At 37.7% G+C, this 20046-nt stretch overlaps 1 protein-coding gene across 2 annotated transcripts in view; it reads right to left on the bottom strand.

Annotated features, from left to right (window-relative positions):
• Positions 1-20046, bottom strand: part of LOC128237216 (uncharacterized) — a 42666-nt gene that overhangs the window by 2747 nt on the left and 19873 nt on the right. The window contains exons 8-22 of one of the 2 annotated variants that reach the window (XM_052952555.1): positions 19671-19785; positions 19017-19208; positions 17170-17267; positions 14713-14853; positions 13939-14091; positions 11572-11665; positions 10614-10715; positions 10039-10157; positions 7702-7779; positions 4645-4818; positions 4246-4353; positions 3212-3387; positions 2818-2907; positions 2160-2306; positions 802-906 (exon numbers count right to left, since the gene is read on the bottom strand). In XM_052952555.1, coding sequence (XP_052808515.1) covers positions 802-906; positions 2160-2306; positions 2818-2907; positions 3212-3387; positions 4246-4353; positions 4645-4818; positions 7702-7779; positions 10039-10157; positions 10614-10715; positions 11572-11665; positions 13939-14091; positions 14713-14853; positions 17170-17267; positions 19017-19208; positions 19671-19785 — 1892 coding nt within the window. Of the gene's footprint in view, positions 1-801; positions 907-2159; positions 2307-2817; positions 2908-3211; positions 3388-4245; positions 4354-4644; positions 4819-7701; positions 7780-10038; positions 10158-10613; positions 10716-11571; positions 11666-13938; positions 14092-14712; positions 14854-17169; positions 17268-19016; positions 19209-19670; positions 19786-20046 lie in introns of those variants that run through there. The other variant, XM_052952556.1, reaches the window with a different exon arrangement.

Below are 20046 nucleotides of genomic sequence, written 5' to 3'. Positions count from 1 at the left end.
ACATAATTATAAAAATATGAAAATTATTTTGATATAAAGGGTGCAATTGGTATCCCAAGATATTAGGAGTCAGGTTCTAGAAGAGATTGAGACACTGAACTGTAAGCTGGGCTCTAGCCATAGAGACAGAAACTAGACTGTCAGCTGAAGCATAGGTCCATGACTCAAGATATGCTTTGTCACTAAGGCACATAAACCTCATAGTTAATAGTCTTTATAGAGCTCAAGCCGGGCCAAGGAATAGGAAATGGAAAAAACCCATTATAAGCATTGTCTGACAACAGCAAGCTGTAAATAAGACAAGCTCAGGATTTATTCAGCAAACAAAAGGCAATAGATGTAAATTTTTATTTTTTTTAAAAAATATCTTAAAAAACAACAATAGGGATTAAAGAATGAATAATGTTTTAAAAATTCCTAATATAAACTAAACATTCAAAAAGGCTACTATATTTTTATTACACAATTACTAACAGGCCATGGTATCACCAGTGATCCATCATACTATTATGTCTCTGTTTATTTGTATGTATAGTTCTATGGACTTTGTTTGCTTTGCCCCTAAACAATGCCCCATCATTTTATGACGATCATCACTTCCTGTTTATTATTTTTATTTTATAATCTATCGATGAAGGCATAATGCCCGATCATTAAGATAAAAAAGTTAAAAAAAATTGTATTTGTGAGATTTCATTTATTATTCAACATTCATACAAAAAAACACTAAAATGAGAGACTTTATTCCGACTGTACAATATACATCTTCATCTCAATAATCCCATTATGCATAATACCTACCCGATGTTTTTGGCCGTGTTTGCCCGCACACATGACATGATGATCACATGCTTCTCCCGACCCTGGAACGCATCCACAGTCGACACCTCGATATGCTCAAGCTCCCTGTTAACATGAGCAACAGTTAATAAGAATGAACTGACACAATATGATGAAATACATTATAAATATATCTTTTCATTACTTGTTTTATCTATTCATCATATAATCCTTGGTTTCCTACTTTCTTGTCAACTTATCATGGTCACTTATACAATGGTATTTTTGTTTCAAATCCCTTAATGCAATACAAGTGCATGCATGTTACTTCATTTGTCATGCCCTCTTTCCTTGCTATCAACCATAACTGTTTCTTTAACACCAACAGGAAATCCCTTGAATTGTAACAATACTAAAATAACAGATTTAAGTACAAGTACCGGTACACCTATTTGACCTTAAATTGCATGTTAAAAGTAGGGATGGCAACGAGTAGTAAAATTAATACTCGGGTACTCGGACGATTGAGTACTCGGGTACTCGATTACTCGGAAAAATTGAATATGTGTTCGCAAAGACAAGATTGTGTATACATGTATTGTTAATGATGTATATTGTGCGTTGGTCGTATTATTGGTCATTTTCACCTTTAAAGTAAACTTTTATTACGTATTTTTACTATTTTAACAAAAAATTATACAAAAAGAAAACAAATGTTTTTTCAGGCTTTTAATTTGTCTTATTCGTTTCATTTTATACAAGTATGCACTGCAGAAATGAACAACAATCAGAACTACAATGAACGAAAATTAATAGCATACATAAAAATAGTGAACGAAATTCAATACGAAGTTCAGTTGTTGAGTTGTTTACTCTACAATTTTTTTTTTAAATGATAGTTTTTCGTACTGTGTTATTGTTGTTTACCTCATTAATATTCATAATTCTTGATTTAAAATATCAACCAATCAATTGTGATATCATTGCAAAAATAGTTAAAATACGCCCATTAAGAAATCAATTCTCGTAACGGTCGTAATAGAATTGTGTAGGTGAAAGTACCGCTATCAAAACTTCGCTAATTGACATCAGTGCTAATTTGAAATAGGGGTCCTTGACAGTTTGCAACTATCACAACAACTGTCAAGTAATTGATTGAGGTCAATTGTGTACACAGCGGGGATTAGAGGGACGTAAATTGTCCTCTTGGCAACTAACCAGATCTGATATTTTGTCTGTAAATCGTGCATTTGGTGATTTTTATAGATTTTTAAAAAAAAATCTGAGTACTCGAGTAGTGATTTGGTACTCGAGTACTCGGACGTTCGATCGAGTACTCGAGTACTCGTTGCCATCCCTAGTTAAAAGAGATTCCCTACTTTTTCTTGAGCTGTTTGAGTATTTCATCCCTCTGTTTAGAGTATGGGGCAATAACTCCTATGACCTTCTCCGTAACAGGTGAATTCGAGACGATGTAATGGCACAGCTCCGACACAAACTGTGCCTCAAGCTGGTTACTCATAGACCTGAAACAAACATGACTTGTACACACTTACAGATGTATGTGAATTAGAATAGCATTGCAGCCACTAAATGATGTCTAACCTATATCAATAAGAGCATTGAAGGCAAGTGGCAATTAACATTGAGAGCAATTGGCAATTAACATTTCGAGTAAGTCGATATCAACACTGTGAGCAAGTGGCAATTAACATTGTGAGCAAGTAACAATTGACATTGAGAGCAAGTGCCAATTAATGCATGTTTATTAACATTATTATATTCAGATATTTCAACAGATTTTGTTCTTGACAATCTCAACATGAGTAACACCAATTGAGTGTCGAGATAAGTAAGAGTACCCAATGTACCCAAAGTAACAATGTTATGGTCAACATGTAATGTTTTGCACACTGACATATGTGTTCTGAGTCCGGAGAACAGTTACACCTTACCTAGACATATTTTTTTGAGTCTGAGTTTGAGTTTTTTTTTAGTTTGAATATTACGAAACATAATTATGTGTTCAAGTCTTACCGTGAGTGTTGTGAGAAGAGTTCCTGTCCCTCGACAATGTTATAGAGCAGGTAGGGTACAAGAGGACACGCTGACCGGTCCAACACTGACCTGAAAACAGAGTAGTTACCGGCATCACTCACTGCTGACAAATACAGTGACTATATGAGTTAATCCCCGATGACCACAGTTTAAGCCTGTGAATCATACTGAATGGTTGTGTCCAGTAAATAGGCAAATTGCATGAAATACAAGCTGACATAATTTTATTTTTAACTAATAGTGCAAAATCCATAAAAATCAACATTACAGCTTGGTAAGCTTTTCAGGTATTTTCTTTAAAATAAATTTTATGCAAATTGACACAAAACTACACACAAAAAAAATTAATGGCCTGTATAAATTTTGCACTTACACATCATTCTTGATCCTGCCTTCGTACACATAATTGCTGGGAAAGTGTGCGATCTGCGGGTCCATGCGATACTGGGTGTTCAGCAGGATCACGGGGCTCGGGATTCCAGCCTGGTACCGGAAATGGTTGTCCAGACGTTTAAACAATGACATGTCAAACTTGTTCTCCGTAGCTACCTGAAATCCATGGGTCAACATTAACTAGAGTATAGTGATATAAGGTATACATATTTGCTGGGTATAGAGGTGGCCATGACCTTGACTTTTGACCTATTGATCCCTAAATCAATTGGAGGCATCTTCTACCAATGAACCATATGCATATCATGCAGCACAGGCTACACAACAGAACGGATGGTGCACATGCTGACCAATATTAATAAGAAGTTTTATGAGTCTTGGTTTAACAGTTTTGGAGCTACATGCAATAGCACAATAATTTTCAGACCATTTGTTTCCTATAAGGTCAACAGACATAAAAAAAAATCACATCAAATAAAATGTCATATAAATATGCAGGTGCACAACATTACATGCTGACCAATATTCCCATGATGTCTTTCGAGTCTATGCGTTATTCTTCATATGACCCAGACAATATTTTTACTAAATCAAGTTTCATAACTATTACTAAACTAAATGAAATGTCAAACAAAATGCCAGTAATTTCATAAGTTAAGGTCTTACACTTTTAGATACTTGATATATTTTGGACAGATGGGATGAAAATCGACAGGTGGTTCTATATGCTGACCCGCCCCACCTTAACGACAGTGCAAACAAACTTAAAATCCCCTGAACACATGCTTTATGCTTTGAATACCAATGAAATCCTGGCCTACATAAATCCTTTTCATCAAATCGGTATTTACTTGGTCCTTTTACATTGATATACATTTTACATTATACACATTGATATCAAAAAGACACCTTTTCTGAGGTGCAATATGTTGAGTTCCATCGCTTTATGGCCACAGCAATATAGGCATTTTGTTTCATTGCTCATTAAAAGTTTAAAATTGCTAGGTCAAATACCTGAGAGAGAACAGTAGGGGGCAGCTGCTCCGGGTCTCCTACAAGGACAAGCTTGGTGCTGCCGTACTGCAGGGGAATCAACGTGTCCAGCTCTATTGCCTGGGTAGCCTGCACAGGGGGTTTACAACAAATTAATCATATTAAATACTGAATATGAGGACTTGATCCATGGAATAATAAAGTCCTGGCAAACCTACACATGGGCCTGCATATTTATTCCAAAAGTGTGTTAATTTGAGGCTTAGATACAGGAATATGCTACTTTGAGCCTGTCAATACCATTCTGTTTTCAAGATATAATATTCTTATGAACTGATCATAAGGCTTAGCACAAAATGTCAAACTTTTACAAACAAGGTAAGACAATGAACAAATCCAGCAACTGTGAATGGTGCAGACCTCATCCACAATGACACAGTTGAAGGTCGGTCTGCCGCGCCTTGGATGGGCCTGGAGAGCAGCCCTCACTGTCTGACTGCCAATGGAGCTGAGGGTACCAGCCACCACATGTGCTTCACTCAATAGTTTCTGGCTCAGCTCACGATCACGCCTGAAGTCACGAGGAACCTTTGACTGAAACAGATGTGTTCAGATGAATCATATATATACAACAGTCAAACCTGGTTGAACGGTCACCTGCTTTAAATGGCCACCTGCCTTAACGGGCCACTCCAAATCCCCCCCGAGCGTTTTTACTATATAATGTACTTGTATTAAGCGGCCAACTGTCTAACGCGGCCACGGCCACTAATTTTTATCCCCAAGAAGCCATATTAACACTAATTAGCGGCCACTAATCCCTTGTCACTGACACTTCCGCGTATAAATTTTTCCAATACACAGCTTTAATTGCGTATAGAAGTTAACGGAAAAGAACGACGGCCTCGGGTATCTCCGTCATCCAATGAAAATGAATATTGCATCACACGATTGCCATGCGTGTTTACTCATCGAGAAATCATGTTTATTTCACATCGGCGAATGTTTTGATCAGAATTGACACAATTAATGACACAATTAATAAGATAATTAAATAATTACGAAGTTAATTATTAAATACCGACAAAAACACCGGTTATTATGAAGTCACAGTTTGCATTGTCACTCGAAGGCGTGAAACTAATTACGATTTTTATTCACTTCAATATTATTTTTCGAAGTGCAAGGATTTAAATTTCTATGAACGGATATTTACAATGCAATGTTCTTGATATTTTTTTTTAACTTTGATTATGGCTGAAAATAAGACTAATCGAAAGTGTTTGACTCTAAAAGAACGTGTGGAGTGTATAAAGTTATTAGAAAACGGCCGTAGTGCAAGAATGTTGCCAAGGATTTTAACTGTGGAAGGTCTCTTAAATTTCTTACTTTTCTTAATTGTGGAGGAATATGAAAGCAATAGAAATCCAAACGCAAAAAGACAGAGGAAAATGACAGGAAATGAGAAACTGAATTAACTAAAATGTGTATGTACATGTAGTTGTGTAAATGTGTAGACTGATATGTGGTGTGTTTTGTTTATGCTATGCATCAACATTTATCTAATGTACGGACTTCTTTAAAAAGTGAACTCAAAAATGTGAATGTACATGTAGTTGTGTAAATGTGTAGACTGATATGTGGTGTGTTTTGTTTATGCCTTGTATCAACATTTATCTAATGCATTTTATTTATAAATTTAAAATAAAGTTATTTTATCTATACAAATGTATTTGTTTTCAACCTTCTTCAATAATATTGATACAGAGGTTACTGATTGTGGTGTGAGGTGGTGGTTAAGAAAGATACTCCATCTCTGAATAAAGCTAAAGTGGCGGAAATGTCAAACCTGGATTAAGTGGCCACCTGTCTTAAGCAGCCACTTTAATCATTTCCCAAGGGTGGCCACTTAATACAGGTTTGACTGTATATGCAACATATATCACTTAGCATCAGTTCCTTTATTCTAGCCTTAGGCTTCTTCACATTATTGTTATGCAGAAATCTTTGACCATAAAGAAACTGCTGATCCTGTAAAAGTGATGGGAGATAGGGATAGAGGCTGTGTGATAGCACATCTAAGACTGTGTGACAGCACATCTAGAAGCTGTGTGAAAGCACATCTAGAGGCTGTGTGATAGCACACTAGAGGCTGTGTGATACTGATAGCACATCTAGAGGCAGTGTGATAGCACATCTAGAGGCTGTGTAAAAGCACATCTAGAGGCTGTGTGACATCACATCTAGAAGCTGTGTGAAAGCACCTCTAGTGGCTGTGTGATAGCACATCTAGAGGCTGTGTGATACTGATAGCACATCTAGAGGCAGTGTGATAGCATATCTAGAGGCAGTGTGATAGCACATCTAGATGCAGTGTGATAGTACAACTAGAGGCTGTGTGATAGCACATCTAGAGGCTGTGTGATAGCACATCTAGAGGCAGTGTGATAGCACAACTAGAGGCTGTGTGATAGCACAACTAGAGGCTGTGTGATAGCACATCTAGAGGCTGTGTGATAGCACATCTAGAGGCTGTGTGATAGCACATCTAGAGGCAGTGTGATAGCACATCTAGAGACTGTGTGGTAGCACAACTAGAGGCTGTGTGATAGCACATCTAGAGGCAGTGTGATAGCACAACTAGAGGCTGTGTGATACTGATAGCACATCTAGAGGCAGTGTGATAGCACATCTAGAGGCTGTGTGATAGCACATCTAGAGGCTGTTTGAAAGCACATCTAGAGGCTGTGTGATAGCGCATCTAGAGGCTGTGTAAAAGTACATCTAGAGGCTGTGTGATAGCACATCTAGAGGCTGTGTGATAGCACATCTAGAGGCTTGGTGTTAGCAGGCTGTGTGATAGCACAACTAGAGGAAGTGTAATAGCACATATAGAGGCTGTGTGATAGCACATCTAGAGGCTGTGTGATAGCGCATCTACAGGCTGTGTGATGGCGCATCTCTAGAGGCTGTGTGATAGCACATCTAGAGGCTGTGTGATAGCACATCTAGAGGCTATGTGATAGCGCATCTAGTGGCTCATCTCTAAGTCTATTACATCAATGTGTAACGGCAGTCATTTATCAATACCGGTAGTCATATTTATATGTCAAAATCTACATAAAGCTTACCCTATTGCATAACAAGAGTGCTATGTAGCTAACGCAACTGCTAGACTGTTCTTGCTTTTTTGGTTGAACAAGGGGCATAACTCAATAAATATTATAGCATCCTGCTATACATGTGCCTATTGTCTCAGGCAACATGTGAACCAAGTCTGAATTGAATATCTTGAATGGTTTTTGAGAAAAGGCAAAAGTTTAATTTTTGACACACACAACACTGATGACACCAATACAAAGCCATCAAAAACAGTGGAGCTAAAAATCTTACAAAAAATAAATATTGACTAAACATTATAAAATCACTTTTGTTTTGCAAATGTATATATTAAGCACACATTTGTAGTAGACATACCATGTCAATGGCACACTTGCTCTCTATCACATCCTTCTCTCGCTCCAACTTCCGAAGGTCGTTCTTCAACTTTGTACGCTGTCAAGAAATTACAGCATTGTTTAGGAAATGTACGGCTGTAAACATATCAACAACAGCATTACTTTAAATGAGCTCAAAGTCTGTCTTCAAATAGAACTCTATAATATTTATTGCCAATTAAAAGAAATGTTCAAAACTTTGGTATAATTGGTTAAGCACATGCAAAGCTGACTATATAATTGAGCTATCAAATTATGTTTCTTCATATCTGACAAATATTATGAATATAGTTTTGATGATAAAAAATTAGGGATGCAAACGAACATTCAAATATTCGATCAAACATTTGGTATTCCAATGTCAAAATCGGTATTCCAATACTGTGAAATCATTAATGTTCGTGGGGATGAAATTTCGTGGTTTGCCGAAAAAAAACAATTTCGTGGGTACTTGAATTCGTGGATTTTCATTTTTGAAAAAAAAAAAAATCGAAGATGCGATCGTCCTAGATTGTCTGCATAATATCCACGCGCTGGCCCGTGATTTCCGTCTTCTACGTCACTCGGTTTATGACACTCGCTAATGTGGTACGACATGCCAATTAGTGCATATACCCATGTCACTTATCGATTTAATTGGGAATAAAGGTAATAAAAGAAGATGTACCCTGATCATAAATACAGATAGGGGAAGCCATTGAATGCCAATTAAGAATTTTGCAAACTGTGAAAACACCGAAAAGGTGCGTATATTGTCACGTTCGGTGCTTAGTAACCTTCAATATACTAGTAAACGATTAATTATTTTATTAAATAAAAAAATCGAGTATGGACACTCATCACGCACATCTTGTAAACTTGGAGATTTTCATTAACAGCACACGTTTAAACACGTGCTTATAACTGTCATTTGCTGCATAAAACACATTTAATTGATTTGGTTGATTATTTGTTAATGGCAGTTATAATATATTAACAGAATAATTATCGTAAGTTATACAGTGAGACAGGTTTTAACACTGTATACTGCGACCTCTGTAAAGAATATACTAGAGTATGTACGTAACAAGGCAATTGAAAAAGTGAATAAAGGGTTTATATTTCGTGGGATCTTGAATTCGTGGTTCACCCAACCCATGAAAACCACGAACATTAATGCCCCACGAACATTAATGATTTCACAGTATTAGAAAAAAAATGATGAACAAATAAAATATAAAAAAACCTTTGACCTACAACGCTACTATTGTGTATATAGTTCGTTTGACATGTTTTTACAATGATTGGCCCCTAATGCCAGAGGTGTGAATGTGATGACAATACATTAAACACGCCTCATATGTCATTTAGGGACATATCGTCGGGTACTATAAAAAGTCCCCGTAATTTTACAACTGGCTATTGGACAAGTGACACCAAAAATTAAATTATTTCAGGTAAATTTAAATGCCTTTGCCAATTAAGGATTAAAGGAAATGGCCTTCACACTAATGTGCTGTCTTGGTTGCAAATTAAGCTGTGCAACATTGCTCAAATCGCCGTGATACTATGTATGGCATGTGCTACAATAATGTAGTTACATGTATGTGCTGTTAACTGTTTTCCATGTTTCGATGCACTGTTCTTGCTTTGAAATGTAACTGTATGGTATAGTGTTATAGGATATATTGCCTCTATTGATGTAGAAGAATCAAATCCATATATGTTTTCGTTTTATCATTTTACTAGTTCCCGAGTTGGTTTGGTATATAAGGTAGAGGTATATCCCAGAACGAGGCTGCTCGTCCTACGGAAAGACCCTCCATTGGCTCATTACGCCATATGATTAGGAATCCATCTAATTTCACATTGTTTCACAATATGAAGGCAGCGAAATTATTCGATTTTGATTTTTGATTGTTCATAATATTACCTTTTTCCATGTAAAAATGGGGAATTTCAGAGGCTCATTTGGGGAAAATCAGGGTCCGCGGCGCGTAGTTGCTACCGTAGCAACTACGCGCGGCGGACCCCGATTTTCCCCAAATTTTCTGACAAAGTAGGATTAAAATGCCTTGGCTATTACTTAAGCGAATGATAATAATAGTTTACTACAACTTCTAAAAGATGTATTTTGGTTATCGAATATTCGATCGAAAGAATTACCGAATATTCGAATATCAATTTTGCCATTCGTTTGCATCCCTATAAAAAATCATCAATTGTCACCTCCTCTGCTGTATTTTAAATGTGGTTATGTGTCCAAGCCCTTAAGGGAGAATGGTAAGAGATGATAGAGGTGCCAATTGTGCCAGAAGATGGGAGAAGTTGTTAATACCTGAAATGTGTCTACCGCTGTGGCTAGGTTTCCCCTGAGCGTGCGGATCTTGTTCCCCAAGGACTGCCTCTCCCCCTGTAGACTGGCTGGCAGTCTGGCCACCTGCTTCTCCTTGTAAGCTATCAGATATAAAAGCTATCAGTACCAGTCAGTAAGACTAAGCACAAGTTTTGCACAGCTGCTAGGAAATGTGGATGCGGAACATTGATACATACTATATGGATGTGGAATACGTGCATATGGAGAAGCAGCCAAGAGTTAAAGATACTAAATTAGTAGATTAATGAATATAAAGTTTAAACCTGTATCATTTTAACTTGTGACACAGAAATAATGTTGATCTTTACCACTGGTAAGTGGCGTCGTTCCTCTCATTCCTCAAAAATGTTCATGAAAAAGACCACAATCAAGAAGCGAAAGGATCCAGAAGTCACCTTAAACTTGCTTCAAAGGTGGGAGGAAAACAAATACCAATGTTATAAACACCAAAGTTGAGTACTGGAAATGCTGCCCCAACTACAGTACAAGAAAGAGGTGTTCCATCAGGGATGCAAGTGAGCTATAATGGTGAGTACCTTGCAGAACGTTCATCTGAACCTGGCGGTCGAGGAGCAGGTGTTGGATATCTGGGCTGCACTTCTTCCCAAGGCGAACCACACGGATTTCACAACCAGGATCTGATATGGCACAACAAACTCTTAAATGGTACATAGAGGATGATAGTTTGTTTGGATGGGATATCAATTATCCAACTAAAATGAACAATTTTCTTTTCATATTACCAGTATACTTTAAAGTGACACTCTTATTCAAAATCAATACATATACATGTATAACAAACATAAATTTGGGTGATACACCTTTAACTACTTACTAAATAATGCATTTATAGAAAATATTAATTACTGATAACAAGATTGTAACCGTGTATTTAATAGCTGAAAACACCAAAATATTAAATGATTGGCGAGTGCTTAAAGATTTACTAGCGATCTACTGTAGTCTCAAAAGGTAGAAATACCATGTTTTTGCACCTTTCTTTCAAATTAAACTTGGTATCTTTCATTAGAACCATTGTTTTTCACATTTATGCATCCTCTTTAGTATATCAAAACAATTGTATTAATTATGGTAAATCTTATTTGGGAGTAAGAGTGCATCTTTAAATTAATCTAAAATGAAAATAATTGATATTTAATTAAAGAAGCATGCTGAAATCTTGATGCTCGGAAGTCAATGTGGAAAAGACATCATTAGTATTTTGTCCCAGCTATGTGCACAAAGATGTTTGAATTGGACAGAAAATCAGCCAGAATTTAAAAATGAGACTGGATCAAATTGTTATTTCATTGTTTTAAAAGAGTGATAAATCATTTACATGTATATCTCAATGATTAATGTCTACAAACCTAGGAGAAACATATAATAAACCAATCACTGAAGTACCACAGGAGCTGTATTTAGTTTTCAAATGAATTAACCCTTCACACTTATTGTTAAGGTAAGTGGTGAGAAATGTTTCAGTAAGCTTACTGTCTCTGTTATGTTTAACGAGCCTCCGTAAGAGTTCATCAATGGCTGAGTGGGACGGTGCACACAGACACACGCGACCTTGACCGTTACTGGCCTGTGGGAAAGTAAAGAAAAATGGATGTTTAAGCAAATTAACATATAAATGTACACATTGTTTCAAATGATTTACAATTATTTAGATAAGCACTCTCAAACAATAAATATTTTTGTTCTTACAAAACAAGGGTTTCATTTATCTTAAACATGTCTTTATTCCATTTTTTTTCTTGGCAAAATAATTTCAACAGGGATGATAACAGAGCCAAGTTGCCAATCCTGAAAATGTCTGCGTGGGGTTCAGGGGGCCGCTCAAGGCCCCTGATGGATCCAGGGCAAAGCCCTGGTGGGGGGACATGGGGGGCGAAGCCCCCCGAAGCTTTCCGTATTTCAGGGATTCTAATACCCTTTTTTGCCTTAGAATAGTGTTCAAGGAGTACATCTTTCGGTTTGGTAGATAAAATTATGTTCAACAGGAGACATCCACAATCAGAACAATTATGAGGAATCTTAGCAGTGAAGTTTAACACAGTTGTCTTTAAACAAAGTTAAATTTACTCTTTTTTTACCTGAAGACAGGCATTAGACATGTACCTGACATTTTGGTTCAGTTGTCCACTTCCCATAAAACTCAACTGGCTATGATCAAATGCCTGTGTATGAACAGTCTACACTGTGGGATGTTTGATTTATAATAATGAACAACATATCAATTATCATGCTTGCAAATGTTTAATGTAAAAGTGTTATTTATTCAATTTTTATGTATCATAAGAGTATTTATTCCATTTTCTGCACATTTGATGAGAATATAATGTTATTAATTATGATATATATTATTACAAGTAATATCCAAACAGGACTTAAATGCTTTGGCAGCTTAGCCGTTGTGGACATGGTGGACTTTGACTTATTCTGGTCCCCAAGCCAGATTTTTTCCCCTCATGGTGTTACATGAGTCCAGTAGCACACAAACTAGATTGTCCCACAGCAGTTCAAGTCTCTCAAACAGGCTTTCAAATTCTATGAAAATTGATTCAGAATCAGCCCTTGTGATTTTTAAGGAGGCCAAATGTCTCAACACTATTTCTTATTCTATGCCAGAAAAATAGCTGCAACAGTTTTCTCAGTGTTTGTGTTTGTTGACTTGTCTTAGTTGAAACAAAGCTGAGATCCATTAACTCCTCCACATGTTCATCATTGAAATGGCTAGCCACTCCGTAATTCATCTTGTATGATGCTGTACACCTTTGAATTTTAATTCGCTGAGAGCCTTTGTATCTTTGGCAAGTGTCTTAAGTAAGACACACTACTGTGGTGCCAGGGAGCATGTTCAGCCATAAATCCAAGTATCATGGCCTCTGGATTGAATTGTCAGTCATTGACAGGAACAACTGGATGCACTGGCTGAGGTGTCTGTTCATCCCTGACTTTGGTAACCATACAGGTAATCATACCTGGAAATACAAATTACAACAAAAGAATTTAAATCTCACTAAAACTGGGTCCTCAAGAAGTTTTGTTGGACTGTCTCAAATAGATATTAAAATGACTGCCTCTACGTAATATATATTACTACTACAAAATATTTCATTTTTTTTTTAAATTTGAACCAAACCAATTTTCATTTGAACCTCCCATTACTGTTAACAATGCTTCAAACATTATGAGAATAATAAAAAAAACGGTTTACAGCGTAAACTTCAATCGGCTAAATAAAATTTGTAAAATAAAAATCGATTATTATGACACAATCCGAATCGAGATGTCCGAAATAATGCTACATGCGCAAAATTCATTCTCAGTTTGATCAATTTCTATTAACTCAAAAAGAAACGTTTCGGGAATTTTTCTTAAAAATAAATGGCAAATATACCCTTAAAATCGACGAATCGATGTTTTTAGAAGTTGGTGGTGGTCGTTTTTTTTTCAATTTTCCAATACCCGTTTATTCGTCTTCGTCGTCTGTCATATCCGGATACGACCATCCGGATACTGTCTTCTAGTCCCATCGGTAATTTCCTCGATTGCCAAGACGTAATTAGGTTCGTTAATTTCCGGCTTTACACTTCCGGGAAACTCACCTTTCGTACCCATATTGTTCGAACTGAGCTCGAATCGCTCCCTGTACCCCTCACCCCTAGAAAAAACTCAACGGATTTACATTAATCTCAAAATCGATCCGTGAGGCCTTAAATCCGGAATTCCGGATTAATCCGGAATTTTATCATCCCTGTTTCAATAAATCACTTAATTGTTCATTTAACATTATATTAAGATAATATTCCAAAATATCCAATATGGAAACACTGTGTACAAGAGCCTGCATACTTGGACAATTTTCTTAATGATGCCAATGATGGTATGAGACTTCCCCGTGCCTGGGGGACCCTGGAGCAGGATGATGCGCGGCAGATTGTCTGGTAACAGCGAAATCTTGACCGCGGAGTTAATGGCACGAGACTGGCTCTCGTTGTACTTCTCCTGTAAACAAAATAGAGGATAATGGTGGTAAAATCTCAGACCTGTTATTGTAAATAAAAAGAGCATCGCCAAGCGAGCACAAACGCGAGCACAAACACGTTTTTGTTTCTTTCTTCAAAACAAAGGGCATAACTAAATAATTATTAAAACCATGGTTATGCACCTTGCTTTACATGTGCATATTGTCTGAAGCAACACATGTACCAAGTATTGAGTTATGGCCAAGGTAAGAGGTTTTGCACAATGACAATGCTAGCAAAGTCACCAAGGCTTTGAAAAATAACTTCACTTTTTACGCAAAGAGCAGATAAGCTAAAAATGTAAAAAACAGTTTGTTTAATATTTAAACATTGTAAACAAGATATATTAATTGAAGTTGGAAGCGCAACTTGAGCATAATTGAGCATTATCACCAGTAATAACAATTATTACAATGAATACAGCTTTTGATAGAGTAATACTTAATGCACACATCTAAAGGAAGATGCTGTTATTATTTCAAATCAGTTTTTGTAAGTCTTTTTATTAATGAAAAGTAAAATGTATAAATGTTAACAAATTAACATGTTTATTCAAATAGCAAATCACATATCAGTACAATGACACTTCATGACAACGCACCTTGAGGCCGATGCTGGCTGGTGCAGTGTCGGTGTATGTGGGGTTGTGGGTGGGGAAAAGGAGGTGGGGGCACAGGGGGTTCGTAGCCAGGTGTGCCAGGGCATTGAACTGACGACGCGTGTTCACTATGGCACTTTCAGTCTGCAATGAGGAGGGCAATCTTGTTAACAGTGAAACAAATATTGAGAATTGATGCATTTAGTAAATGGTTTCATGTAATTCACAAACCATAACATCTTATTAATAGTTTACGTTTTAAGTGATAGATATTTATTTTGATATTTTAGCAATAACCTAGCCTTAGAATGTCATTTCAACATTAAAGTCTGGCAAAAGTTCCTGGAATAGTTTAATTTACAGTATAAAAAGCATTTGGATATATGAACTGGCGCACATGCAAATACAAATAATTGTCATTCTTTTTTAAAAGTGAAGAAGTATACCATAATCATCTGTCACCATATTGAGAGAGTGACCCTTCAACATGGTACTCCTGAAACTGAATGAGTCCTTACCTCCACACTGACAAGACAGTTTGTGGCCTTACATCCACACTGACAAGACAGTTTGTGGCCTTACCTACACACTGACAAGACAGTTTGTGGCCTTACCTCAACACTGACGCAGTTTGCTTCAGGCATATTTAGTGCAGAATTACCTTATCACTGACAACGCAGATTGTGTCAGGCATATTTAGTGCAACCTTACCTTAACACTGACAAGGCAGATTGTGTCAGGCATGTTTAGTGCAGCCTTACATCAACACTGACAGGACAGTTTGTGTCAGGCATTTTGAGTGTAGCCTTACCTCAACACTTACATGGCAGATTGTGTCAGGTATTTTAAGTGTAGCCTTACCTGAACACTGACAAGGCAGTTTGTGTCAGGCATATTTAGTGTAGCCTTACCTCAACACTTACAAGGCAGTTTGTGTCAGGCTTATTTAGTGCAGCCTCACCTCAACACTGACAAGGCAGATTATGTCAGGCATATTAAGTGCAGCCTCACCTCAACACTGACAAGGCAGTTTGTGTCAGGCATAATTAGTGTAGCCTTATCTCAACACTGACATGGCAGATTGTGTCAGGGATATTTAGTGTAGCCTTACCTCCACAGTGACAAGGCAGTTTGTGTCAGGCATATTTAGTGTAGCCTTACCTCCACACTGACAAGGCAGTTTGTGTCAGGCATAATAAGTGTAGCCTTATCTCAACACTGACATGGCAGATTGTGTCAGGCATATATAGTGTAGCCTTACCTCAACACTTACAAGGCAGATTGTGTCAGGGATATTTAGTGTAGCCTTACCTCCACAGTGACAAGGCAGTTTGTGTAGGCATATTAAATGTAGCTTTACCTCAACACTGACAAGGCAGTTTGTGTCAGGCATAATAAGTGTAGCCTTATCTCCACACTGACAAGGCAGATTGTGTCAGGCATATTTAGTGTAGCCTTACCTCAACACTTACAAGGCAGTTTGTGTCAGGCATATTTAGTGTAGCCTTACCTCAACACTGACAAGGCAGTTTGTGTCAGGCATATTTAGTGTAGCCTTACCTCCACACTGACAATGCAGTTTGTGTCAGGCATAATAAGTGTGGCCTTATCTCAACACTGACAAGGCAGATTGTGTCAGGCGTATTGAGTGTAGCCTTACCTCCACACTGACAAGGCAGTTTGTGTCAGGCATATTTAGTGTAGCCCTACCTCAACACTGACAAGGTAGTTTGTGTTGGGCATATTTAGTGTAGCCTTACCTCCACACTGACAGGGCAGTTTGTGTCAGGCATAATAAGTGTAGCCTTACCTCCACACTGACAATGCAGTTTGTGTCAGGCATAATAAGTGTAGCCTTACCTCCACACTGACAATGCAGTTTGTGTCAGGCATAATAAGTGTAGCCTTACCTCCACACTGACAAGGCAGTTTGTGTCAGGCATAATAAGTGTAGCCTTACCTCCACACTGACAATGCAGTTTGTGTTGGGCATATTTAGTGTAGCCTTACCTCCACACTGACAAGGCAGTTTGTGTCAGGCATAATAAGTGTAGCCTTACCTCCACACTGACAATGCAGTTTGTGTCAGGCATAATAAGTGTAGCCTTATCTCAACACTGACAAGGCAGATTGTGTCAGGCGTATTGAGTGTAGCCTTACCTCCACACTGACAAGGCAGTTTGTGTCAGGCATATTTAGTGTAGCCCTACCTCAACACTGACAAGGTAGTTTGTGTTGGGCATATTTAGTGTAGCCTTACCTCCACACTGACAGGGCAGTTTGTGTCAGGCATATTTAGTGTGGCCTTACCTCCACAGTGACAAGACAGTTTGTGCCAGGCATATTTAGTATAGCCTTACCTCCACAGTGACAAGACAGTTTGTGTCAGGCATGTTTAGTGTAGCCTTACCTCCACACTGACAATGCAGTTTCTGTTAGGCATATCAAGTGTAGCCTTACCTCCACACTGACAAGGCAGTTTGTGTCAGGCATGAATGGCCGACTCCTGATGAGGATTCTCATAGTCATTGAGATGGCATGTCTTGGCCGAGACTTCCCTGGAAGGGAAGCATGTAACAATGAGCTGTATGTACATATATATGGAAGCTGGACTATCATGATATTGAAAGACACCCTGATAAAAATGTACAATATTAAATGAACATATTTGTTGGACTATTTAATACTTGTTCATAACAGTTTGTATATGTTGTAATTGCAGAAAGCAAGATCGTCATGACACACCATTAATCATGCGTAACAGTGAAACTTCATTTAGTCATGTGGGTAAAAAGCTATTTATAGCTTATGTTAACTGTTGTTCATATTTACCGACTATAAATAAACAAGAGATGTTTGTCAAACATTATGCCCCCTGAGCGCCAAGTTGCCAGAAATATTTGGACAATTGAATGAAATATGCATGGACTGAAATGACAGCTGATTTGTCATTGGATGCATATGAGGCAGGTCATCTACTGGTCATACCTAATCTTCATGTCAAGTTTGATGACCATAGGTCCGGGAATTGTTGAGTTATCACTCGGACAAGCTTTGGTCTTCCAACAGACCGACCGACATGTGCAAAGCAATTATATAACCCCTCTGCTTCGAAGGGGGGCATAATTAAACTAGATGTTCACTGAAAACTGATACTTCAACTCATGCATTTAGTGACATATAAATTTCTACTGTCTACTATATAAGAAAACAAGTTATTGATCGGAAACCGTTTTTCATGTAAAGGTCACACTGACCTTGACCTTTGACCCACTGACCTCAAAATCAATAGGGTTCATCTGCTGGTCATGACCAATACACCTACCAAGTATGAGGTCCCTGGGTCAAAGCGTTCTCAAGTTATTGATCGGAAACCGTTTTTCATGTAAAGGTCACACTGACCTTGACCTTTGACCCACTGACCTCAAAATCAATAGGGTTCATCTGCTGGTCATGACCAATAAGCCTACCTAGTATGAGGTCCCTGGGTCAAAGCGTTCTCAAGTTATTGATCGGAAACCGTTTTTCATGTTAAGGTCACACTGACCTTGACCTTTGACCTCAAAATCAATAGGGTTCATCTGCTGGTCATGACCAATACACCTACCAAGTATGAGGTTCCTGGGTCAAAGCGTTCTCAAGTTATTGATCGGAAACCGTTTTTCATGTAAAGGTCACACTGACCTTGACCTTTGACCCACTGACCTCAAAATCAATAGGGTTCATCTGCTGGTCATGACCAATAAGCCTACCTAGTATGAGGTCCCTGGGTCAAAGCGTTCTCAAGTTATTGATCGGAAACCGTTTTTCATGTTAAGGTCACACTGACCTTGACCTTTGACCCACTGACCTCAAAATCAATAGGGTTCATCTGCTGGTCATGACCAATACACCTACCAAGTATGAGGTTCCTGGGTCAAAGCGTTCTCAAGTTATTGATCGGAAACCGTTTTTCATGTAAAGGTCACACTGACCTTGACCTTTGACCCACTGACCTCAAAATCAATAGGGTTCATCTGCTGGTGATGACCAATACACATACCAAGTATGAGGTCCCTCGGTCAAAGCGTTCTCAAGTTATTGATCGGAAACCATTTGGTATTCCTACCGACCGACCGACCGACAGACAGACAGACCGACCGACCGACCGACATGTGCAAAACAATATACCCCACTTTTTTCAAAAGGGGGCATAATAAAATATTGAATTTTGAATAACATTCGCCAGATCAGAGCAAAAAGGATCTAAATGACATAAAAAATATAGTACCGTAAACGTTTTTCACTTGATTACCTAATGTACTCACCAATCTGTTGGTTGTGAGAGCAGAGCTTTTCTACAGAGAACTCGCTGAATGTGACTTTTTCTATGTAGCCAGTCATCTTGTACTCCATTGGTTTCATGCCTGCGACCTTCATCTGACCCTGTACAACTAGCTTCACCAGGTCACCCTCGCTACTATAGTTACCACGGCTACGGTCACGCTCATCTACAAGACCTGCAGATACGGAGTTTATGGGATGTATAGAATGACTGTTTGCCACTGCATTTTTGTAATACACCAAAATGTTTGATTTTGCTATATTGAAATAGAATTTGCAAACATAAAGTGCTTGAGAATGAGTGTTACACAAAAATTGGTTTTAATTGTTTTCTTGGACACATCATGGAATTATTAAATAACCAGAACAATCTTACTTTTTTTCCGTTTAAATACCTAATGGTTCATAAAAAAACTTCTTTCATTTTATGTACAGAATAAATGTCAAAATGTTTACATTTCTTCACTACACCGAAAGTCACAGCATGCAACTTATATTCCCCCCCCCCCAAAATAAATTTTCTTTCAAAATAAAATTCTGAATATACAGCATTAAATGATGTTTGTTGGCAATTTGGTGAATCTTTAATAAAGCCATACTTATTAAAAGGATAAAAATCAAAATAAAATCCTGTGTACCGTGTAATACATAGATAGCCATGGACTTGTTCTTGGTTGCCTCCATATTGCTGAGCATCATATTATGGGGGGCACACCGGCTCTTGGACTTGCCCTCCCGCCACTCATTGTAACACTGCAACACATAGCAATGTATAGCATACACATAGCAACATATAGCATACACATAGCAACATACAATATACACATGTATACATGCTGTTAGCCAACCTTCTTAAAGCTAACAAAATATTTAAACAGGAGTTAATCAATTTGCATAACTATAGAAATATATTACTATTGTTATTGTTAACAAAGTTTCATTTTAATTAACATTGTTAACAGTATTCAAGTTATGGCCAAAATTAATGTTTTTTAACAATGACACAAACAATGA

This window comes from Mya arenaria, chromosome 6 (assembly GCF_026914265.1).
Source record: "Mya arenaria isolate MELC-2E11 chromosome 6, ASM2691426v1".
In the NCBI taxonomy this organism is placed as follows: domain Eukaryota; kingdom Metazoa; phylum Mollusca; class Bivalvia; order Myida; family Myidae; genus Mya; species Mya arenaria.
Note: the sequence above shows the minus strand (reverse complement) of the source record. Positions and strands in the feature narration are given on the sequence as shown.